This window comes from Varanus komodoensis, unplaced genomic scaffold (assembly GCF_004798865.1).
Source record: "Varanus komodoensis strain SLA01 unplaced genomic scaffold, ASM479886v1 scaffold34_1, whole genome shotgun sequence".
Taxonomy (NCBI): Eukaryota; Metazoa; Chordata; class Lepidosauria; order Squamata; family Varanidae; genus Varanus; species Varanus komodoensis.
This window is the reverse complement of record NW_025335854.1, coordinates 9,479,218-9,503,894: the sequence shown is the minus strand read 5'-3', so window position 1 is coordinate 9,503,894 and position 24,677 is coordinate 9,479,218. Positions and strand designations below refer to the sequence as shown.

The following is a 24,677-nucleotide window of genomic DNA, read 5'->3' as shown; positions in this document are numbered from 1 at the left end:
GCCAGGAAGAGTTTCCGGGGACGGTCGGAGCCGCGAGCCGGACCTCTCGTGCCTCCCGCCCCGTGGGAAGGTTCGCGCCCGCGCCCGCCCCTCGTCCCCGCCGCGGAGGCGCCCGTGGAGCCGTGCTCGCCAGGAGGTCCGTTTCCAGCGGCCGCGGCCGCGGCGCGGGCGGAGGACTCGGCGGGGGTGGGCTGCCGGAGGATCCGAGCTGCCGAGTGTGGGGCCGGGCCGCGGGATCCTGGGGGAGCCCCGCGAAGGATCGCGCCCAGGCCCTGCGTCCGTGGGGGCCAGCCTCAGGCTTCTCGGAAGCCTGCAAGAAGGCGGCAGCCCCAGCACACGCTTTGGGGTCACCTGCTTCCTAGTGGGCAGGGTCCATTGAGCCGGCATGGGTCGTGGCCGGTGAGGGATCTGGGCTGCATCCCTGCTTTGTATGACTCTGACTCCCCCCAACCATATCAAAGCAAAGGCTGTCAGTTCATTGTATGGCAATACCATCAACTGGATTCTAGGTAGGCAGGAAAAAGGCAATAGAGAGGTGTGAGGGAAATCGTTGGGAGGCGCCTGAGTGGGGTGGGGGCTATTGGTGTGAATAATGTTGGGCAGAGGAAAGGCTTGACACGAGGACCATAGATTGATAAGCAGAATCCAGGCTTTCCCAATTTTGGATTGGTAAAAGGTCTTCGGCCTTCCCTGGCAGTTGCCCAGCTCTTCAGTGATTTGCAAAGCCCATGTCAACCCCAAAATAAGTCTCATTTAATCCAGTGGGATTTACTTCCAGGAAACTGGAAGCAGCCTGGGATGACCTGTAAACATGCTGTGCCTCCCACAATATTGAAATTCATACTGGGGTGAAGTAACATCTTTGCTTTAGGAGTATGTGAGTAATTTTGAACCGTGAATAAAATACCATTTCAGTGCTAATAAAAAGGAACAAGTGTATTTTGAGGTTGCTAGAATGTGGAAGATGCTTCAAATAGTTAGCTATTTTAATTTAATTTATAGGCAACTGGGTAATCAGGATTTTTTCCAGCCCTGATGTTCTCAGTGGATAAAATGAGTTGAAGGCAAGGATTCTTGAGTACGCAAGACTTTGAACTGACCTCTACTTCATCACAGGGTGAGTGACTGAACATATTTTGTTCTTAAATTTACCCATCTATTATTTTTTTGTCTGTTTATTTGGCCTTGTGGTGTAGTTTGGAGTGTTGGACTAGGATTCAAAGGATTCCTCAGTGAAGCCCCCTGGGTGACTTTCAGTGACTCAGCCTAACCTACCAAAGAGGGCTGTTGTAAGAATTAAAAAGAAGAGGAGGAGAATTTTGTAAGCTACTTTGGGTGCTTGCAGGGAAAAGACTGGATATAAATATAAATAATAATAGCTATGTATTTTAGCATAATGAATATTTTTGTTTTGAATAATATTGATGAATAATATTTAAGGAAAATGCTGTGCTAAGGATTCAGCAGCTAGATAACTGGAGAATTTAAACCTAAAAAAATATGTTTATCTACTATTTAATTGTGTTTTTATTTTGAAAATAATACCCTGAATACAAATTGTTTCCAAATATACTTATTTGTATACTTAAAGCACATGTATACTGTTCATTATTTTATAAACCTCAGAAGGTATGTTCCTAAGGCGTACTTTAAAGTCACATAACACAAAACACTAAAATATATTCTGCATCTTAATTGCACATTCCTTGTTCCTGGACTGGAAATGCCTAAGCAGTGGCATGTGTTCTCAATAGCTCGCTACTGTTGTTTGCTGCTGAAATATTTGGAACAAGGAGGATAGGGCATTTCTTGATTGCCACACCACATGGAAGGGGCATTTCTGGATTACCACCAGATGACATTTCATTGGTTATAATGTAGCTGTCAAGGCCCCTCTGGAGATCTTAGAGATCTGATGGATCTATCCAGTGTAAGGTGGACCTGAACTATTCAGGTATTTGTATCTTAGTAAAATGAACCTGCACGTGGCTCTGTAGCTAATAGGTGGCTCATGCAAGTCTTTCAGCATAGGTGTAATCTACGTGTGACGGAGTTCTCCACTCCGTACCTGGGTTGCAGCATTCTGACACAAGTCAGAGCTTATAAACCTGTCTCAAGGGCAGTCCCACATGCAGCACAGTAATCCAGTTGCAATGGCATGAATGGCACTGGCCGAGTTACCCAGGAAGGGCCAGACCAGTCGGATCTACCAAAGCTGAGAATAGCTGCTCTTCACCACCAAGCTTACCTGAGCTGCTTGTGGAAAAGATAGATCCAGGCGGACCCAGGAGCTGCATACCTGCTCCTTGAGAAAGAGCGCAACTGAAGCCAAAGACGGTAAAACATCCCCCCACCAATTCCAGAGCCAGGGAACACTGTGCCATCAAATCTCTGTCTTATCAGGCTGTTTCTTAGCTCTTCTCCAACTCTCACTGCAGGGATGAGGAGCTCAAGCAAAATCTTGCCCTCTGGGTTTTCCCAGGACACTGGACCCCCATTTCCCCAGTTGCCAATCATTTGTTAGTTTTCCAGCTTTTACATGGTTTTTTTCCATTGTGGAAGGTCGCCATGCCTTACTGTTCCATTCAGTGAATTTTAGTCAGAAATAAATTCCATCATTTCCTACAGGGCTTATTCCTAATTTAAAAGGGATGCAGCATCTGGAGCAGATTGAAGGCAAATCCCTTCGGCGACAGAAACCAGTACTTGAGAAATTACTGACATGCCATCTATGTGTTTATTTTGTTGCTGCTTCATTTATTTGAATCCTACTGTTATATAATTATATGAGCAGTAGAATGGATTGCTACACCCTTTTTTTCCTTTTAGGAGTGACATAGAAGTATAGGCTGAAGACGTCTCTTTGCAGTGCATGGACGGAAAGCCAATGCGCAGGTAAGATACAGAAAGATAAATTATTTGACTTCTTTCTAACTTCATGTCCATAAGTTTGCACCCCTACTGTCTTTCTGCATGCAAATGTACAATGTTTTTCTACCTCAATCTCTTTTTCCAGCTGACCATGCTTCAGATCAACAGGCCTCCCACATAGCAGTATGTGTTGGAAGATACTGCTAACCCTAAACTACCCGATATGTTGGTCTGCAATTTAATGTTCTTATCCGTTCTTATTCTCCAAGAAAGTCATGCGCTATATTGTGTTGCAAACTGCTTGAAAAGTGCGTATTCTGGATTGGGTGGCTGTGAATTGCTGCCAAAAGCTACTGATTAATTGAAGGAAGCAAATCTGGTTTTCTCATAAGGTGAAGCCATCTGATGGGAAACTGTATAATACTAAGTGCATAGTATCAGATCTCAGATATCCGACTGAGCCTTTCTAACTCCAGAAACTGTTTAGGTGAACAAGACGCTGTGGGTTAAGAAGCCCCTGGAGGACTGTAGTGGCGACTGGTCCTGAAAGCTGCAGAGAATTCCCTTCCAGTACTAGCTCAGCACTGCTGCTTGCCAGGTTTTTTCTCTGATGGTTTGGCTGTTCAGGGCAGTCACCCCAAAGCCTTGCACCGGGTGAAGTTCATGGGGTGTACAGTGACCTGGGGCTGTAGCACCCTGACTTTCCCTAGTACATAACAGAGGCATGTTGTGTATCTATGTGCTTGTCTGTGACCTGTGAAGGGAACCTTAGGAAAGGGAGAAGGTCCTCACTGGCTATACTGTAAAACTTTAGGAACTTGGGAATGGAACACAAGAGAAACAAGAACACCTGAAAAATGAAGCATGGTGGATGGGGCAAGATGAGTATTTTGCTGCCAATAATCATCTCAAGGGGTGAATTAATGGTAGCATTCATTTTTATTATTATGCTTCTGTGCAGCCCAGTAGCTCTATAACTCTGTGGATATTTTCATAAATAAAAATAAAAATGCAACAGGGATAATATATAGCATGAAACCTTTAAACAGAGTAAAACCAAGATGAAAAACAACATCAGGGTAAAGATCTGAAAATAGCACATTAAAAAAGATGAAAGAATAACAAGCCCAGGAAAAGTCTTTTTAAAAAGTCTTCAGCTGGCCCCAGAAGGACCATAGCAGAGGTGCCAGGCAACCCGCTGTGAGGAGGGCATTCCTTTACTGCCCCCCCCCCCGAAATGGCCTTCCACTGAGTAGCTGCTGTTTTCACATCATCTGCCATAAGCACCCTAGGAGGGTCTCCCGGGGTCACTTTAAGTCTGGACAGGTAAATATAGAAGGAAATGTTCCTTCAGATGATCTGGTCCAAGTCATTCAACACCTTTAAAGTTAATAGTTCAGGATTATTTAATGCAAAAGAGAATGGGTGTCCAGCAGCAGTAGCAACTGCATAGAAGAATGGGATTTTAACAGGAGCAGCCTTTCCCACTACAACTATGTGATAAGCTTGCCAAAATTCCCTTTACTATTCAGTTATGAAAGGTATGATCTTCCTTTGCGTGCAGGGAAGTATGAATTGGCCCTTCGTGTTCAGGTGAAACACCAGCTGTCTCGAAAGTGCAGATGAGCCGTCTGTGGGCCCTCAAGTGTGATCAAAGACTTCTGCCTTTTCCCTGACATACAGCAGCAAGTGGGGCCTCTTCTTCCCCAGAAGCAACATTGAATCCGATGTTATATTTGGGCAGAGTCAGATATAATCTAATCGTGACCTGAAAGGAAGGGAGCATATTATAATATTGTTTCATATAGCTCAGTATTCCCTTTGTGAAAAGATTCCCTGGATGCCAACTCATCCCTGATGCCTTCTTTACTCCTAAGATATTTATTGAACTTTGCTGATCTGATCTTCCAGGGCTATAATAGATTAATAGATTGGGAAATGTTGGCCTGTCAGAGATTTGCAAAAGGGGAAAATAATTACCTGCAGCCTGGGGTCCATATTGTATGGGATGGGTAACTGGCCAACAGCCTCTCCCCCACACACCATTCTATCTTAGGGACCCCAGTACAAATTTTGATGTGAGGGGTTAAAATGAGTGTGATTGTGTGCACATTATCACACCAATGTGTGTTTTTAAAGGGGGTGACCTTGGGCAGCCCTCCAAGATACTGTGGGGGCTCCTGGAGGGGTAACTGTTTGGATGCTGCCGTGCAAAGCATGCAGGTCAACTTGGAAGCCCGCTGCCAGAATTCCCGCTCACAAAAATGTAACAGTCAAGCTGCAGCAGGCTTAACAACACTTGGGCGGGTGGCAGAAGGGGGAAATAAATCTTGGCGTTCCTGCACGTCTCCTGGCATAGTGACAGGAGAACCAGGCGAGGAGGAGGTCGCAAGAACCCCCGACGCTCCCGATGGTCTGTCATGCACATTGCGGGCCCCTGGGTGAGTAACCCACACTGTGTGGCTGGTGCGGAGTGTGGGTTCATTTCTTCTGAACCTGCTCTCTGAGTGTAATGGGACTCGCTTCCCAGTGGGAGTAGCTAGGCTGGTGCATTTCAATCCGTGTCACCTTTGCATGTGCTCACAAAAAACCCGATCCCTTCCTTCTTCGACATTAACCAGAGAATTTTAACAGTCTTCATGGAGATGTAAGCATATTTTAAATGCATTTCCTTGCAAAGTATGCATATCTGGACATTTTTATTTCAAAATATGCCGTTGAAAAATGCAGGCCCAGAAATGCATCCCAGCACGCAGAGAAGTGCAAACTCCAGGGGACAACTGAGGTCTGATGCCTGCACTAGTCTAGGAGGTGGGGGCCAGGCCAGTTCATACCAGCACTGAAAAAGACTGAATTCATTCATTCATTCCCAGGAAATGCACAGAGAATTACAGCCTCATCAGGGCTAAAAAGACTTCAGTGTTCTGCACTCAAACAATAGAAATTCTTTGATGATGAATACTGCTTTCTGCAGCCTGAATAAATTTTAAAAATATGCGGGTATGCATGAATTTACGTAGCTTATTTTAGATATGCTAGTCATAGGGAATTTTGCACAGTGCTGAATTTCCAGTGGTTATTATTGGTGGCTTGGTTTTACCTGGCCATAAGGCTGCTTCCCATGGCTCTACTCCTGAGCCTTGAGTAATATTGCTTTATTATGTGCTGATGAATTTTAATCTTACTATTTCTCCAGTCAGACTGTGGGGATAGGGCAGTCCTCCCCCCAGCTTCTGAGGTCAGAATGTGGGAAAACAAAGTGAAGATCTTTCTGGACAAGCTGGGGTTGTTGCTTGTTGGTCCAGATTCAGGGCACTACCTGTTGTAGATGGAGTTGCACACCTGCTTAAGAGTCAGATTTGCATCTCAGGGGTGCTCTTGGATCTATCACTGCCCCTGGCTGTGGCGGGAATACTTTTTGTAGCAGGGATGCTTTCAGCCAGCGTAGAATAACATGCGAGTGGCGTCCTTCCCTGGAAAGGGCAGACTAGAAGAGATCACCTCTGGTTTAGTAGCATCCAGCTTCATCAATGGCAACACCTTTTTTGAGGGTGTGCCTTTGAAGGTGCTCTGAAGCTTCCATGAGCATAAAATGCAGGTGCTGGAGCAGTTAGGGGGACGGCCTCCCACTTTCATTCCAGGCCCTTTTCTGAGTGTTGCAGCCTGAGGATGATGGTGCTACATTGGCATTCCACCTTTCTTCTTATTTTGATTGTGAGCACCCTACAACCTGGGGCTGGGATATTGGAATGGCTGCTTTCCCCCATGTACTCAGATTGTCCTGTAAGGCCCTTCTCTTTGTGTCCACTGTTGGAAGTGAGGCAGAACACCAGCTCCACAAGGCAGTACTTCCTTGACGGTTGTACCATCTTCTAGAACTCTCTTCTACCGGTGAGGTCTCACAGGCTGCCGCCTAATCCCGATAGGTCAGAAGGCTTCCGCAGAATCTAATAACCCTTTCATTTCATTCATGTTCCCTTTGTCGTGCTGTTCTAGTTCTGCTCTGTTTTTGTTGTTCTCATTAATTTATGCTTCCTATTATTTTGTGTTCAAAAGCATGCAAATGCAAGTAGATAAAAAGGTACCACTTCAGTGGACAGGTAACAGCGTTCCGTGCACTTCGGTGTTCAGTCATGCCGGCCACAGGACCACGGAGACCGTCTGCGGGCAAGCGCTGGCTCCCTCGGCCAGGAAACGGAGATGAGCACCGCCCCCGAGAGTCAGGCATGGCTGGATTTAATGTCAAGGGGAAACCTTTACCTTTACCTGTATGCAACATAACTATTTTTAGTTAACATCTCTAGGAACAGAATGGTATGATAGAAGTATTTTTTTTAAATTAATGATTAAATGACAATAATGGTAAACAAGTTTGCCTGAATGGCAGCTTGTCATCCCGCGGCTGACCTTCCTCTGCCTTGAGTGCAGGAGCGTGATGCGGGTATTCTGACTTGCACCCCCCGTTCAAGCAGAAGGCCAGGAGGCTGCGGTGTCCTTGAGCTCTCTAGCTCATGCCCCAGAACCCTCTGAAAAGGCCCTGAAATGCTGGGACTCAGCTCCCTGATGGTAGAGCCTTTTGAACTGTGGAAGGGGGAGGCCTGTGCTCAGTAACATTTTGAATGGGAAAACTGCCAAAAACTTTGTTGTCCCAGTCCATTGAACAAACTTCTCAGAGATCTTAAAATAATAGGGCATAAATTCATGAGGAATTATCTGAATTGGAAAGTAAGTGCTATAATACAGGAAAATTATTTCAAATAGCTTTCATGACAAATTGTTGTGTTTAATTGCATTTTTATAATCTTGCATTATATAGCATTTTATTACACTTATTTTAGTGTACTTCATTGTCCTCAGTGATATTGGAATACTAATAGGTATTCTAGAATTTATTTAAATACAGTGTGGAGTTGGAGTGGCACTGGCTAAATTATAGATACAGCCAGGTGTTTCAGTGCTGAGTTGATAGCATAATTAGTATCAGTGCCTTTTGAAACATATGCACAGAATAATATATTCTCCTTATAACATGACATTTTCTTTGCAGACTTAGCTACTCTGTAATTTTCATCATTAAAAAAAGAACAAACTTCACAGGTAATGAATAATGTTGACAATAGGAAGCAAAAGCACACAGCCTTGTTTGCAGCTTGTTTCAGAATTAAAATGGTAATTAGATTCTTGTATTCTTAATTAGATTAGAAACAGGACTTACTTAGAAAAAGTGACGGGTAAGTCAGACTCTCTGTTTCTTTCTGGTAGCCATAATTATTTTCTAGAACTTAAACAATGGAAAGCAGAAATTCATTGAAAGCTTTAAAATACCCAGTATTCAGTAATAAAGGAAAAATAGATTTGGTGTTCAGCAAAGCTGGTGCTCTTCTTCTGCATTTCCCCCTTCTGACTTTTGGATATCGGGTGCTTTTTCTTCTGGGTTTTGGAGGCCGGTCCTATACCTTTGGTGGCCTTCATTTGGATGTCAGTCCTATACCTTTGGTGGTCTTCACCAGTATCTTGCTTTGCTAGGTGTAGCAGTAATCGAGCAGGCGAAACCGGAATGGATGTAACAAGCCGCTGCACTCTTGGAGACCCCAACAAACTGCCCGAGGGAGTGCCACAACCTGCTCGCATGCCTTACATCTCAGACAAGCACCCTCGGCAGACACTGGAGGTCATCAACCTGCTGCGGAAGCACCGGGAGCTGTGTGATGTGGTGCTGGTTGTGGGGGCCAAGAAGATCTATGCCCACCGGGTGATCCTGTCGGCTTGCAGCCCCTATTTCCGAGCAATGTTCACTGGGGAGCTTGCAGAGAGCCGGCAGACTGAGGTGGTGATAAGAGACATTGACGAAAGGGCCATGGAGCTGCTGATTGACTTTGCATACACTTCCCAAATCACAGTAGAAGAGGGCAATGTCCAGACTTTACTGCCCGCTGCCTGCCTGCTCCAGCTCGCCGAGATCCAGGAAGCCTGCTGTGAATTCCTGAAAAGACAGCTCGATCCTTCTAACTGTCTCGGCATCCGAGCATTTGCTGACACCCACTCCTGTCGGGAACTTCTGAGGATTGCTGACAAATTCACCCAACATAATTTTCAAGAAGTAAGTGACCCTGCACCTTTGAGATCAGGTCCTCCCATTCAGTGGAGTGAGATGGTAAAGTGGGCTTCGTGTTGAAGCTGGAGGACTTCTGAATACTCCGCAGCATTTAAAAAAAAAAACCCTGCCTTGCCTTATGGTGGCTGTTGTACAAACTCTAATAGACCTCAGTGTTGAGGTTTTGGGATGCTTACAAAGCTTTGAGTAGCCCAGCTTTTGAAGCTGCTCTTTTCCCTGCTTAATTTTTTTCAGTACAAAAGTGATAAACAACCAGCACTTGCCTTTTGAAAGGAAGTTGTAATTTTCATGGGTGCAGAAACTAAAAATCTTCAAGGATGCAGTTCTGTCACCTGTGTGGCTGAGGACTGGAAGCTCCTCTGTTTGGAGGCTTCCGGTCATCCAGTGCAAGGCAGGGGCAGCAGCAGAGGTCTTTGCTTCCCCATACTCCTGTCCTGCATAATGTCCCCCTTCCCTTCTGCTGAAAGGCCCCATTTTCCTCCTCTCTGAAGATGTTTTCTGATTGTGAAGGGCACACTGTGCTTCCTGCAGTGGCTGCGAGGAGGTAGGGAAGGGGGCTGGATCCCCTTGCTGAGCTTGGGGCACTGCACCTGCCCTCAAGGGTGGAATCCCTAGGATCACAGAGCCCCTTGGGCAGTTTCATGAGCATGGTATGTTACTCTGCTAGATACAGGCATGTACGTATGTGAATCGCCCAGGATATTGCTAGAAGGGTATCATTTAATATAGGCTCAGAATGGAATGGAAAAAATAGAGCGTTGATTTTGTACTAGAATATTCCAGAGATGACTTCTGAGCTCTGCTTGGACTCCAGCTTTTATCTCTCCTTTCCTTCACACACTTGCTGCGTCGCCCAGCAGACCTCTCGCCTGTGATCAGGCGGCATCCAAGGGTTGTAGGGGAATCTCAAATGAACATTCCCTGAAGACTGGCTTATCACTTCTGATGAAGTAGTGAGCTGGTTCCGTCCTTGCCTCCCTCTGCAAGCGTTGAATCACTGGTGGATGTTTATTCCATTGGACGCACAGCTGTCCTATTCTTCAGTATTGTGAGGATTGTATCTGTGAGAAATTGGGATTATTATACACCTTGGTTCTCTCCATAGCATGCTTTGGTTGTCTTGATGAACCGAATATAACTGTGTGCGGGGAATACTCCAATAACAGGCATGACTTCTGCCTAGGTATGCTATGTAGCTAATTTAACCCTTCATACAGAATCTCTTCCACCTTTGTTTCTAGCCCATTCTCCAAGAAATGGGCTTGCATGTTCCCATCAAGAAGTAAATTGCTCCCTTTGTTCCCATGTAAGTTGTGGCCTGCCAAGGTGAGCACAGGTGCCCAGCTTCGCACACGGCCTGTTGAGCCCTCGGTGGGCAGACTGCCTTCAGACCAGTGAGCTGCAAGTTCTGCATGCCGTGTTCAGTCCACCCTGTGCCCTCCGTAGAACTTCAGGCTGCTGTGGAACGTAACTGTAGCTTCCTAGGATGCAGTGGGACAGCAAAGTCCGGGTTCTTTCCTCTGTTCCAGATGAGAAAAGAGAAGGAATCACTCCAAGTCCTCTCATGACTTCTGAGAAAATTGCTTCCTACCCAGGCCCTAGAAAGAAATCTGTTAACATATTTGCGGCTTGCCAGAGGCTTGTATTTCACATCTTGGCATATTTTAGGAGTCTCTGGTTCCCTTGCAACTTCATTCGCACTCAAGGTCCGTGTGTATATATTTAGAGAAAGCAAATGGAAGCAGAGGAGGATCAGATGAGCCGTTTTTTAGACTTGAGACACTTCTGTGGGAAGACATGGCCGGAAAGATCTTTTCGATGTATCTGGGTAATTCTTTGTGAGTCTGTGTTCTGGCTTTTGTTTGTATCACAAGTACAATTGCTTTCTTAGCTAGTGTTGCTGACCCTTCAAATGTATTACTTTTTACCCAGTACTAAATATTCTCTGTTAATTCAGAATATGGGTAATGGAAGATTTTAAATCAAGCAGTGCTTCAGTTACTTTGCCCTCAATATTATTTTGTGGCTGATTGCCATTATTCCAGATTATAGATGGGAAGGCCAAGGCTGTGACACTGATCTGTTGAGACCACCCTGACACTCAAAGCTGGCAAGGATCTGAAAGGAAGCTCTCCAAATTCAGAGCAAACTTTGGCTAGCTTTGAACGGTGTAATTATTTAAATGTTGTCCAGTATGTTGTTTTATGAGGCTTGGAAGCTGCCTGGGTTAACATCTGTAAAACTAGGAGCAGTCTGAACGATGTGCTGAACAGGGCTCCACTTTTGCATTTTCCAGTGCTGCTGGTTGCACTGAGTGCTTCCCGTGCCTTTATATTATTGTACAGGTGATGGAAAGCGAGGAGTTCATGTTGCTTCCTGCCAATCAGCTCATTGACATCATATCCAGTGACGAACTGAACGTTCGAAGCGAAGAGCAGGTGTTCAATGCCGTGATGGCTTGGGTGAAATACAGCATTCAGGAGAGGCGGCCTCAGCTCCCGCAGGTAACCCTCCCCCCATTCATTTTTTTAAACACCATTTATCTGTTGTCAAAATGACTTGGCCAAGGTAGGCATTTCTTTACTTATAAGAAAGAAAGGAGGAGCTCAAAATGTAACTTAGGGTAGTGAATAAAGCATGGGAAATGGAGTGGGGGGGATCTCCAGGCAGGGCTGCAGCTGTGAGGTGAGGGATGGTCCCGTTCCTGAACGTACAACTTTGAAAGGAATGTCCGCTTCTGCTCATGCTCCGTTATTTACAGAACTATAAAGAAAGAGCACAGATAGCATTTTGCTTGCCGGGAGCCTCTTCCCATCTTCCGGTATTCTGGCCCATGTGTGCAAATGCTCTGGGATCACTCACAAGCACTTGTTTAAAAAGTTTCCAAGTTTCATTAAAATTGAATGCAACTTTTATTGGGACTATTACTAATAAACGAGTCAATAAGTTTTATTCTCCCCTTGGTAGAAGGACAGCTAGAACTGTATTCAGTTATACATAACTGGATTAACCACAGACTCACACAAAGAGGGACCCAAATAGCCACGCGCACATTCATTGGGCAGCGGCACCCGTAAGCCATCCCCTCGGGCACTGAAAACATTGCTAGGCCCTCAGTCCATTGTATTGTGCAAGAGACAGTTCACCCAGAAGAGACAGGAGAGCCGACTGGCATGTCATTTCTTAGATCACCCCTGAATTCTCCTTTTAAAATACCTATCACGTTGGCCTAATTTCTGTGAGGCAACTGCACATTAGGGCTGCATTAGGCTCGTACGGCAGCAGCTCCACATGCCTGGTCGAAAAGCTTCTCTGCCACCCTTTTAGTGTGAAGCACCAGCAGGCTGGTTCCGTTCTGGTGAAATGGGGCCCGTTTCTTTTGCAGAGGCTCAGTTTGTCCGCAGGAGGGGGAAGCCAGTGACAGAGCGAGGTGTTCTGCCACTCTGGCCAAGCAGCTGTGTAGTCTTTTCGCTTGACTGTGGCTTGGCCATTTGTCTGGGCTTGGATGACATGCTAAGCCATGGAGGGTTACGTGAATTCTAGAACATGCCATGGCATCTTGCTGTGGCTTTGAAGCCACAGTGGCTTAAACACCTCATGCAAACCAAGGCTTTGGTGAGAAGGAAGCAAGAGCTACGGAGTCCCAGGATGGGGTAACGTGGGAGAAGGAAGGGAGAAGAGATGAAACTGCAAAGCAAAAAAAGCAGAAATTAGGGGCTGCAGGGTTTTGCCCCACGGTCTGTGCATAGGATGCCTCTTGGGTTCACTGGAGAGGGTTAAAATGCGCACTGTGCTGCCCCTCCCAACTTTCTTTGCCTGCAAAGAGAAGGTTAAATTAAGAACACCGTTTCAGCATGGCCCAAGGGCTGTAGAGGCATAAATCATGTCTTGGGATGATGTCTGAACGGAGCGTGCTTCTTTTTGGCACTTGGGAACCAGACCTGTAGCTGCATTCACTGCGTCGGAGAACCCGGCAGCCCCTTTGCAGTGCTCCGTTTCTGACACTCTGCTCCTGACTCGCAGGTATTGCAACATGTCCGCTTGCCACTGCTCAGTCCAAAGTTCCTGGTAGGCACAGTTGGTTCCGATCCACTCATTAAAAGTGACGAGGAGTGTAGGTAAGTCACCACTGATGGCAAGAAACATTTTACATGTTGGAAACTGAAGCTTCTTTATGATGAAATCCATTTAGAAGTGTGACTGTTTTTGTGGTCTGCCCTACTCCAAAAACAAAAGAAAAAAACCTGGTGTTTTTTTTTTTTTTTTTAAGAACTCATCAGGAACGGAAACATTTTGAAAAAATAAATCTAGGTAGAATCAAATCATTTTAAGCACTGAATCACTGTATACATTTCTCTTTCCATTTCATCCTAGCATGAACTTGATTGAGATTTCTGTGGGCATCAGATTATTGGGTCACACTATAGCTGCCTCGGATGCATGGTGTTTTCTTTGCCAAATAAAATGTTAACAAAGTTTAGAACTTTCTTTCTTGAAGAAAACTGGTTTATTAGAAACAGGGATACAAGATTCTTGCAAACATGTATGTCTGTGGAGATAATATAAATAGATTACTCTTCATCTGTACTGTTGGCAAGTTTAATTTATACAGGATGATCCGTGGCATCTTTACTTTGAACTAAGTCCCACTGAGTCTAATTAAAATGTTCATTACTAGTTACATCCAGGATTGTAGCTGAAATCTACCTACCTTCAGCATGGTCACTCGAAAATGCAAACATTTTAGCTTGATGGATTGACTAATATTTTTTTTTTAGATCCAGTAAACCTGCCATAGCCTTCATGTTCTGCCCCGGCCCCTGAAACTAAACTACCAGAATGTAAATCCTGAAAAATACCACTCATGATGAAGTGGCTTGCCACTTGAAATTTGGCTCCCCCCGCAAGAACTGTTATCAATGTTAATGCTGCCAATTTAGTCATGGTTTTCAGAATAGGCAGGATTGGTAGCCCAAAACTTAGTTCCAGCAGGCTCAGTCTATCCTGGTTTAGCTCTTAATCGAAATCTTGAACTAACTACCTTGGTTTGGAGTGATGGCATGAGAAATTTGCTCAAGGACTTGGTCAGAATAACAGAACGCTATTCTCTTTTCCTCTGAAGGGACCTAGTGGATGAAGCAAAGAACTATCTGCTGTTGCCCCAGGAGAGACCACTGATGCAGGGACCAAGAACTCGACCACGGAAACCCATCCGTTGTGGGGAAGTGCTTTTTGCAGGTATGCTACAATGCCCGTGGACTTTGTCAGCGAGGCAAAGGACTTCAGTAGGTTTATACTTCCTGTCAGTAATGCTGCAGAGCAGCTAGCAGCGTTGTTCTGGGCTGCTGCTTGAATGGGAAGACTTCTGAGCAAGCCTCCTGCTGCTAAATCTTGCTGGTAAGGTCCAAGCTGCGCAACCAGGAATATGTTCTGCTAGATCAGGGGAAGGGGGAGAACCTGGCCGTTAAGCCTGCGGTTTCTTGGGAGAGCCATTTCCAAGAAAAATGAAGCATCTCATAAAAACAAGTTGTCATTTGGCTGTTTTCCAGTTAAGTGGCTGTTTTAATTGGCCAGGAAGGCTGCGGATGTAAGAAATGCTTTACTGTTCAGATCAAAATTAACCTGGTTAGTATTTTGCCTCTAACACTGACCTTCCAGAACTCTGGAGGCTCACAACTAGGACAGGGTATTTCTCAGTTTTGGCAAATTGAAGCACATGATGAGCGGGTGTGAAAAGCTGGTATGGCATCTAGTGAATGGGGTATCCAACTTGAATCAGGGAGAGTTGTGTCCGAATCTCTGTTCAGAAAGGCAATTCCCTGGGTGCCATTGGTCCAGGCACCACAGGGGGGTTGTGAGGATAAAAGGGGACTGTTGCCTTGAGATCCTTGAATGAAACCTGGAATTAAATTCTAAAAAAATAGAAACAAAACTGGGTCTGTGTCAGAGAAGGGCTTATATATTCACATCTACAGTCTCCCAATTTGGAAAACTAAATTATCTTTCTCCCTCATTCTTTTGTCCTCGTGCTCTCTCTCACATGCAGAGGCCGAATTAATCCATGAGCAAAATCTAGGCTGTGGCGGTAGTGTAAGTTCATCCCTCCATCACATGGATGGCCTATTGAAAGTGGGTTCTGTTGACACTGGATTAATGCTATTTCTAGAGACTCAGGAGTGATTCCCATGGATTGGGTCTTCATGTAGAGTCAAGGTGGGCAGCTTGTGCCTCTCCAGGTGCTTTGACTGACAGCTGCAGGTATTGATGGGAATTGTAGGCCAAAACATCTAGCAGGTCACAGGTTGCCCACTCCTGATATTCCCTGGTATAACCCCTGTACCAGACGTGACACAATCTGGGTAGAGACAAGGACAACTCTTCTTGCTCTTCCACCATGCTTTGCCTTGCAGAGTATGTGAACTTAGGAAACAAGGCAGACCAGCTCAAAGTATTGGTTCTTTCCCTGCTTTCCCTTATTAGATGCATTTAACTAGACATCTGGGATTGGCCTGCATGCAAAACATGTGTTCTGTCTTTACTGTAGTCCTGATCCTGTGACCCAGGCCCTAGTTCTGTTTCTGCAGCTGTTTATGCATTACCACCATCCCAGAGAAAGAGGTTGGAACAAGGCTTGGTGGGGGTGTAGCTGTGCTCCTTAATTTCTTTTGAGGGAGCAACAGGGAGCTGAAAATAATCTTGCTGTGTTGTGAATGCTCTGGTAAGGTTATACCTACCTTCTGTTTATTGACATAATCAAAATAGAAGGTTGGTGTGTGGGAAGGAAGCAGTTTTTGCTATGACACTTAAGCCAGATGCAGTTTCTGTTAAGATACCATTATCCAGTCTTGAACTTCAGAGATACATGCTGGCTGGCTTGAGATAAGTAATCAGTGGTGGAAAAGAATTGTTGCAGTGCACACCATGGTTCGTTTAACATCTCACTGCTAAATTACCTGTTCCATAGATGAGCATGCAGATTCTTGCCTGCATTGTGGCACTGAGCCAGCACTGGTGTTAGAAGAGGGCCAGAACAAGGCATCTTTTAGCTCCTTCTAGAACAGGGGCAGGGAGCTTGTGGCCCTTCAGGTGATGGACTGCTGGGTGTTAGGAGTCCAACAACATCCGGAGTGGCACCGGTTTCCTCTCCCTGATCTAGAAGAATACACAGGCAGGCATGCTCACAACAAAAGAATAGCTGGTTCCCAGATCGGATTGGAAGGGTAGATCCAACGTTGACAAGCAAGGCGCTCGGTGAACATCCACTGCGGCGAGCTTCGGGTGCTGCAGGAAGGATGGCAGTTTTGCTTCACACATGCCTGGTAGGATTTATGGAGTAATGAGCTAGCGGTGCTTCAGGTGGGAGGCAGATGAGGCAAAAACAGCTGGAAGCACGCCTTTGAGTGCTGGTCCTGGGCTTCCCGTGGGTGTTCTCTTTTCCCCAAGGGGAGGGGCCTGGGACTGGGGTTCCGGGAGGGCCTGAGGCTCTGCTGCCGAACATTAGGCCCTGCCATCTGTTGCCTCCCACTCGCTTTCCACAGTGGGCGGCTGGTGCAGCGGGGATGCCATTTCCAGTGTTGAGCGCTATGACCCTCAAACGAACGAGTGGCGAATGGTGGCCTCCATGAGCAAACGGCGGTGTGGTGTTGGAGTCAGTGTCTTGGACGATCTCCTTTATGCAGTGGGAGGACATGATGGCTCTTCCTATCTTAACAGCGTGGAAAGGTAAGCCCTTGTCTGGCACACGTTTAGGCTCCCGAGTGCTTCGCAGTTGGCTGAGTTCGTTGCAGTGGATCTCTGATATGTTCCATTTAAGTTGCTATCGTTGGCTTATTTACTGAAAAATCTTCAAGGCAGTTTGCATTCTACACGGTCGCAATCAAAATACGAACTAGGAACTGCATTGGCCAGGCCCCATCCACTAGCAGCAGTGCGAGAACCCTTCCTGCTCACGGGTCATAAACACCACGGCACTTAACAAAACCTCTAAAGATTGATTAATTCCCTGAGCAAGGCCTTTTAAAGTGTTGGTTCATGTGGCACATAATATGCATGCCTAATGTTTGCAGGGCTCAGATATCTGATCCAGCATTTGGATCTCTGAGAAGAGCACTTCCTATGCCATTTCTTTTTTTAAAAACGTCTACAAGGCATCAGTGTGGCGATGTGCTAGAAGGCATACATACTGCAGGGGACGCCCCTCTCTTGCCCCAACCCACTTCATTGCCCGTTTGGAGGGATGGAGCACCATACGGTACCTGGCCTTCCCTCTTGACCTCCCCAGACTCCGCTTCCACGCACACAGTGGGCCTCGGGGGAAAAAAACCCCGCTTGTCCAAAAACCTGCAGCCTTACGATATGGCTTCCCAGCCAACACCTGCTTTCTCCTAGGTTCCCTTGCTTGCAGCATCTTGTACAACTGGAGATCCCTGTCATCTGACAGCAGTGCCAGGCCTTCCCTGGCAATGATCAGGCAATGTCACCTCTCCTCAATTAATTGTTCTCCTTCTCTGGATCTGCAGAAAACCTTCAGAGTACCCTGCTAAAAACTAAATAAATATCAGACTTGGAATAAAGCATGCACATTCAGCAAGTTTACTCAAAGTGAATTTATGTTGCCCCAAAACAGGAGTTTTGAGATCATGGATCATAAGCTTGCTTTAGGATCAGTACAGTATCAGTTTTACGGGGAAGGAAACAGCTGCAACAAAGAGTTCAGTTAGTGAGCAGCAAGGTTCATTTCAGGATTAGAAGACCTGCTTTTTAATGCGTTACAGATTAATTTGCAGCAATGACACTCACTGAATATCTCACTGAACCCACTGAAGCCCAAACCTACTGAATATCTTAAGAGCCTGCCTGGACAGGGTGATTTCACAGTTACCAGCTAGAGATACGTGGAACCTGCATCATAATGCAGCGGTGTTGCATTGTGCACTGTGTTCTGGCCAATTAGCCATGCTTTCTTCCAGGTTACACCGTTCCGTTCTCCCCTTTCCCATGTCCACTGATGGAGCCTCGTTATGGTTGGGGTGGGGAGGGTTGTGTCCCTTTAGCGTGTTTTTCACCTAAAATGTTTGGTTATCTCCCCGATCCTGATACCTCTTCTTGTGAGTGCATGGTGCAGTTTTTAATCTATAGGAATTGGTACTGGTATTGATGATGATGATGATGATGATGATGATGATGATGATCTGGCATGTCTTATTGCATGTATTTATTTACAGGAGTTTTTAGGCCTCCTTGTAAGGGCATAGCTCAAAACATAATACAAGCAAATGATTCTAAGACCAGTTGCAACACAATATAAGACAATTTCCGAACAGCCAGTTGAACTCTTAAGAACCTAAGAAGAGCCAGACCAGAGATCCATTCCCGCCAAATTGGAATGGGTATTCTCCAAGACCACATGAAATTTGAAGCCAAGGGCCCGCCTCTGGAAATAGTTTTCCTTCCTGATTCAGTGATTGGTCCCTGTCCAGGGCAGATTGTCAAGCTCTCAATAGTATGCATCAGAGAGAGAGGTTTTAGCGAGCAGCAGGCAGTGAGAAAATTCAAAACCTGTAAGAAACGATTCAGACCCCTTGAAGAGCTTTCCACGAAGAAATCACGTTTGCTCTTTTCTAGATATGACCCGAAGACCAATCAGTGGAGCAGCGACGTGGCTCCCACCAGCACTTGCAGGACCAGCGTTGGAGTGGCCGTTCTCGGAGGCTACCTCTACGCTGTGGGTGGCCAGGATGGTGTCTCCTGCCTCAACATTGTTGAAAGGTGTTGGAAAAAGAGGGAGGAAATGTCAAGATAGACTCTGAATGATCTGAGGAGTGGGTGGAATTGGTCATACATGAAGTGCGACGCTCCCGGTTTTTGTTTCAGGTATGACCCGAAAGAGAACAAATGGACCCGAGTGGCTTCCATGAGCACTCGGCGCCTTGGGGTGGCGGTGGCAGTGCTGGGAGGCTTCCTTTATGCTGTCGGAGGCTCTGACGGGACGTCACCCTTGAACACAGGTATTTTCCCCAGAAGGGCTCTTGCCTTTGAAGCGCCCAGTCGGCCCCTCCAGTGTGGCTGTACTTTCCTGAAGATGCCACTGAGGAAGGTGCTGTGCCTGGCAGACGGAAGCAGAGACGACGCCTGCTTTTTACCAAACTGTCAGTTCATTAATTTTATATGAAATAGGCATCAGGACACCTGATAGGCAACTTCTCAGAATCAGTCAGTTTGGGAGCTTGGATTGAACAATGTATTGACAACATGGATCTTTCGTTGTTCTTCTATGTATTAAGCATAGGATAGGCATATTACTGGCTAAGCCCGACCTGCTGGTTCACAGGCAATCAAACATTCACTTGCTTTGCCCATTCATCTCTGGGCAGGGGGTTAGTTTTGTTAACTCGCCATGATTTCTTTACGGTTTGACTGCACGACTTCTCCGCAGTGGAGCGCTACAACCCTCAGGAGAACCGCTGGCACACAATTGCACCTATGGGCACCCGGCGAAAGCACCTAGGTTGCGCAGTGTATCAAGACATGATCTATGCTGTGGGAGGCAGAGACGACACTACAGAACTTAGCAGTGCTGAGCGATACAACCCCAGAACCAACCAGTGGTCTCCTGTGGTAGCCATGACATCACGGCGTAGTGGGGTAAGCTTTGTTAGTCGCTTGGATTAAGCTTGATAGGGAGACCTCTGCAACTTTAGGATGCAAGCAAAGCCCGCTAAAATCTTAGAACTAGGGAAAGACGGTCGTTACCTGGCAAGGTCTGGAGTTTTCTTTTGGGATTTGTGGATCCCATGCCCCAGGGGCCCTGCTCTATGTCAGTATGTGTTGCACTGATAAGTAGTGCCAATTGATGCACTGCAAGGTGCTGAAATAGGGGTTTAAATGGTTTCAAAATATTCTATTTTAAAAGAAAGCTAATCCACTCATTTCTGTTTAAGTGAGATCTATGCACATAGGAGTGATGTGCGTGGTCTTTACCATCCAGAATGGGCGAGTATGCAGAGACATTGTGGGTGAGGCTTATGTGCTGGACACTGTATGCTTAGGCTCCTTTTCGGCACCATTAGCTGGTCTGCATCATCAAGAGGCCCACCATGGTTTATTTAAGCCACAGTGGGTTGTGCTGCATGCCGGCAGCCATTTTGAACATTCCAAAGCCTGACGCAGCTTGTTGGGTCACGCAGACTTGGGTGGCATTGAGTGAGGCCTGCTGTTTCCTTTCCCTGGATTTGTATGACACAAGCCATGGTCAAACAGTGAATATTCAAATTCACGCCAGCACTTAAATAAGCCATGTGAACGGAGTCAAATTTTGGGCAAGTCAGTACACTCTTGTCAACTCTCGATTGTAGACAGCAGGAGGGGTGTGGCCTGACCAACAAATCATTTAAGTAAAACTACCATTATCTATATTACTTCGTCTCAGTTGCTCTTCTGCCAAGAAAAGAGTGGATATGTACCTGACCTCATTGAATGTCCTTTTCAAAAGCTCTTGCCCTTAGAACACTAGACTTCAAACACCATCCCAGCTTACTCAAGTAACGTGGATCATCATTGTCATTTAGGTTGGTCTCGCGGTGGTGAATGGACAGCTAATGGCTGTGGGAGGCTTTGACGGCACAACGTATTTGAAGACCATCGAGGTGTTTGACCCGGATGCCAACACATGGAGGTGAACAACTTAAAGCAGACTTCCCCAGCCCTGGTGCCTTCCAGTTGTTTTGCGCTTCAGATTCCATAGGTTCCACCTTGCACACCCAAAGGGCAGGAATATTGGGGGGAGGGGGGGTCCAGTCCAAAGCAACTGGAGGGCACCAAATTGGGCATCATTAAGAATTATAACGAAGGCAAGTAGCACAGCTTGGACCCAGTTACTGTGGCTTGCTTGACATAATGCAAATCAGAGTATTGCATTAATGGATCTTGGCGTGTGCGTTCCCTTCTCCCCTGGTGCACTCGGTTTCCCTTCCAGTTCTGCAACCAAACTATAGTGTGCTTGGATATAACCAGTAAACTATTGGAGTGGAAGTAGCAATAAAACTGTGTTCTGGTCTGGGTTTGTAGACCAAGTGCTTGATGTTCAATATAAGAAGAGCCCTCCTGAATCAGACCAAAGAGCTGCCCGAGGGGGTAAATCAGATGTTTGTGTCCCTCCCACTTACTTTCTCCAGTGCCTGACCTTTTGGGGTGCACTGCGGCTTCTCCTACTGAAGGCAGGAACAGCCTTATCCTTCATGAGTTTGCCTTTCAATTAACCCTTCCTTCTTATTCCTCCACTGATTTTATCTTAATACCTCCAATAGGGCATGTTTACAACTCGGTCTTTTATTCTTGCACTTCCTGTTTTGTAAGAATAGTAGTTGCATTAGCATAATAAAATGTGCCCCTTTTTTGCAGACTGTATGGAGGAATGAACTATCGTCGGCTTGGAGGCGGTGTTGGAGTTATCAAAATGACACATTGCGAGTCCCATATATGGTAAAAAGCCAATGGGAGAAATCCTATGTTCATTCCTATTGAAACTGGCTAGCTTGGTGAGTTCCGAGCCCTCAGAGGCTCTAGTAAACTGAGATCACACTTGTATTCTTCGCTGGTGCCTCTTCCTATGGGACTATAATGATGTTGCAAGCATATTTCCCCTCCTCTACTTCAGCTGCAGAAGACCACGGATAACCTCCAGAAAACTACCTGGAACATACACAGTTTTCCTTGTCTGTCACCCCATAGCAATTTTATTGTCTTTTCAAGCAAACTGGAATTCAGTGTTACTCTAAGCAATGACATCAGACCTCAAGGTGTACATTGGTTCTGTCAGAGGAGCCCACTGAGAGGTGGACAACAAGGTATTTGCTCAATTGAAAGAAACACGTTTCTCTGAATCTGGACTTCTTTAGAGAATATAATCCAGCAGGATCATTTTCTGCACTTGCCTCATTCAAACGACTGCAAGTCATGTAGAGCCCACTCATTTCCAAACAGCTTGGGCAGCAGAAGTGTTGGATTTTGCTTAAATATAACTTGACACCACTGACACTTTGGACACACTTTTCTGTATGCTGAGATTTGCTCCACTTAATTTGTACCATATATTTTTGATACCATGATAAAATGTTGTAATTTTTTCCCACTTAATATTTTGACCCGCGACCACACTACTTTCTAGATGGAAGCTGTTTGTGAGGTTTGGTCTGTAGCTAAGAGCTTTGAAAAAGTACAGAGTAGTCCAATGTGTTCTTGGAAGAAGTGCAGTATGAGCAAAGGTGTAAAATCCATAGCACTCTTCAGTCACTGCAACAAGGACTAGACATGCAAGAAACTTTGGATGCAGCCTACCAGAATGTTCTTCAGCACAAGCGTCTCTGAGCTGACAGGGAGCAATGCAAAAGCATAGCGATACTCATGCCCTGTTCCTATTCAGTTCAGCAGGACTTGCTTAGCAGAACCTGCTTGTGGATTGTGTCTTTCCTGTCGCTTTTGGGCTCACAAATGGCATATGCTTTGTACTTCTCCACTTCGTTATAGCGGGAGCATGAACTAGTTTTATTCTAGTACAGCCGCACAAATCTGAACTGTAGTCTTACAGTTGCTTGGATTAAAGGAGGAAGTCCTCTGTTAAAAGCAGTACATTGTTTTTTTCTTTAAGTAATAGGTCCTTCAGAGCACTTGCCTTAGGTGATGTTCTTGGTCTGAAAGGTGTCTAAATTTCTGGATTCCAAGGCATAATGAGGACAAGTTTAGGATTAGTTAGGTTTACAATATGAACATTGTGACTTTGTTTGGACTACCACCTCAACCCATAAAGCATCGTTCCATTTCCCTTGAGAAAGCTAAGCCGGTTATCAGGTCTGCAGCCTTACAAGCTCAATGGGTTGTAAACGCAAAAGGTTTTTCACCGAGATGCTGCTGTTGCATCTGAATTAGTGGGTTTAAAGGGAAAGAGCAACTATGCATGTCCCAACTGGTTGAATGCAGGACATCATTTATGGTTTCTGACTGTTCACAAATCTGGTCCTGTGGTCCCTCCCAAGCAGGCACCAGAAAGGGGAGCTACTGTGCTGCTTTGGGCTTGGTGGGCAACATGCTTTGAAAAAAGGAATGCACATGAAACTGTTGTGTCACCATCTCCTTTCTTAAGAAGTAGCTTTGTTTAGGAAATTCATCTTCAGTGTCATTGGGTAGATTTGGGGGAAACAGAGTCAACACAAATGGATTGTCAGGAAACACTACAAAGGTGATCAGCCCTTTTGCCCCGAAGGTTGGCATTCTTGTGTTTACATTTTGAACATTTGCACCTTTACAAAGAAAAAGTATTCTGTAAACAATTGTTTACATATCATTTATGCTTTTTCTAGCATGTTAACTTGTATAAATAGTGTTACCTTAATAAAATCTTAATGAGTGTTCTCTTCTGTCATTACTCAGCTGAAAGAACCTAGTTATATTTTGCACTCCATTTATAAAACTTGCTTTCTGTTCCTTTTAACACTCAAAATCTTTGGCAGGTTACTGCAGATCAGTATGCCAGCAATCATTTCCAGAGGGCAGCCATCCCCGCTGTGCCTCCTTTCCTTCTCTTCCCCTCCATTTCTTGAAACACACTTCCCTCAATCCTTGCTTTCCTGGGTGGCTGCTGCTTTCATCCCCTACAGTTCAGATGTTACAGCACTTGATTGGGAAGAGGTGATGTCCTGCGTGTGTGAACTTAAACACTGTAGCTAAAAAGGAATTAGTTTTGCCCATTTCCTCTACATTTACACGCTGCACTGCCTCAAGGGCAAAAAAGCTATAATTAGACTATTCCTAAAGTCTTGCAACTCACTGCCTACATGATGCATGTGCTTATTCTCCCAAAGGAAAATGGGTTTTTCTAGTTGCTAACTCAAAAGTTATGGGACAGTTAGCTGCAGATAGATTGTAAAAATTCAGGGATCAATATCCAATCTTTCCTGCCACAACTAAATTTTTGAATTAATCCACTAAAGTCTGCTTTTAGCACCACGTATTAATTATATCAGTATTTTGTATTAATCTTCTCCCTCAGTTGTTGAACAGCTTTTTTAAACCCGAAAAGGAAAAGAGCCAGCTAAGTACTTTCACATCCCCCTAAACCTTTATACCATAGGAAAGCAAGTAATTATTTGGGCCAATTATTATTCAAATCTATTCCTATTACCAGCTCCAGTTTTAACATTACAGGGCAAAGAAAGACCCTTACTATCAAGGACAGGAACACTACTGGCCAGAGTAAGCTGTATCCTCCCATCAACAGAAGCAGAATGTAACAGAATGGAGCACTGCAAAGACTCGGTTCACACGTACCTTGCAATGAAATAATGCATGCTCTATGAACTAGGAGGACCTCTTCCAACATGCCATTCTGTGCATAGCTTTTCTGTTTTGTACCCAATGAGAAAGGAGGGACTGTTGGCCCAATAAAATTCAAGCTATAGCTCTTAATATCAGAAAGCAGACGGTCTTAACACATGCCTGTCACTCTGCTGAAAGACAAAACAGGCCTGCTGCATAAGAGTTAATTGTAGATTTTAGTCATACCAAGTAAGAGACAAATCGCTTGGGAACTGTAATCACAATCCGTTCTATTTCAGCTTTTAGGCATAAGTGCTATTGTTTATGTAGCCAAAATAGCACAGACAGGGTTGGGGGAAACAAAGGTTTGTAAATGTTCAAA

General features: G+C 45.3%; 1 protein-coding gene across 4 annotated transcripts; it reads left to right on the top strand.

Moving 5' to 3' along the window:
• The first annotated feature begins 272 nt into the window (after nucleotides 1-272).
• KLHL20 (kelch like family member 20) lies at nucleotides 273-23,391 on the top strand. Of its 4 annotated transcripts, XM_044439175.1 has the most exons (13): nucleotides 273-509; nucleotides 1,003-1,117; nucleotides 2,830-2,895; nucleotides 8,398-8,971; nucleotides 11,332-11,490; nucleotides 13,010-13,104; nucleotides 14,109-14,224; nucleotides 16,525-16,708; nucleotides 18,611-18,754; nucleotides 18,860-18,993; nucleotides 19,422-19,630; nucleotides 20,554-20,660; nucleotides 21,386-23,391. In XM_044439175.1, the coding sequence occupies exons 3-13, from the start codon at nucleotides 2,873-2,875 to the stop codon at nucleotides 21,468-21,470; spliced, it is 1,830 nt and encodes a 609-aa protein (XP_044295110.1). In that variant the 5' UTR covers nucleotides 273-509; nucleotides 1,003-1,117; nucleotides 2,830-2,872; the 3' UTR covers nucleotides 21,471-23,391. The 4 variants fall into 4 exon arrangements, with proteins under 4 accessions (XP_044295110.1, XP_044295111.1, XP_044295109.1 ...); XM_044439176.1 differs by lacking the exons at nucleotides 273-509; nucleotides 1,003-1,117; nucleotides 2,830-2,895 and adding exons at nucleotides 7,054-7,968; nucleotides 8,069-8,102; XM_044439174.1 differs by lacking the exons at nucleotides 273-509; nucleotides 1,003-1,117; nucleotides 2,830-2,895 and adding an exon at nucleotides 7,054-7,968 and having other exon boundaries at nucleotides 8,069-8,971.
• Nucleotides 23,392-24,677: the final 1,286 nt, after the last annotated feature.

Bases quoted from the DNA above. Each gene is read 5' to 3' on its own strand.
- KLHL20 (XM_044439174.1), top strand. From the start codon at position 8,348: ATGTCAGTCCTATACCTTTGGTGGTCTTCACCAGTATCTTGCTTTGCT. The intron at 19,631-20,553 runs GTAAGCTTTGTT...ATTGTCATTTAG, and splicing joins TGACATCACGGCGTAGTGGG to GTTGGTCTCGCGGTGGTGAA. The intron at 20,661-21,385 runs GTGAACAACTTA...CCTTTTTTGCAG, and splicing joins CCGGATGCCAACACATGGAG to ACTGTATGGAGGAATGAACT.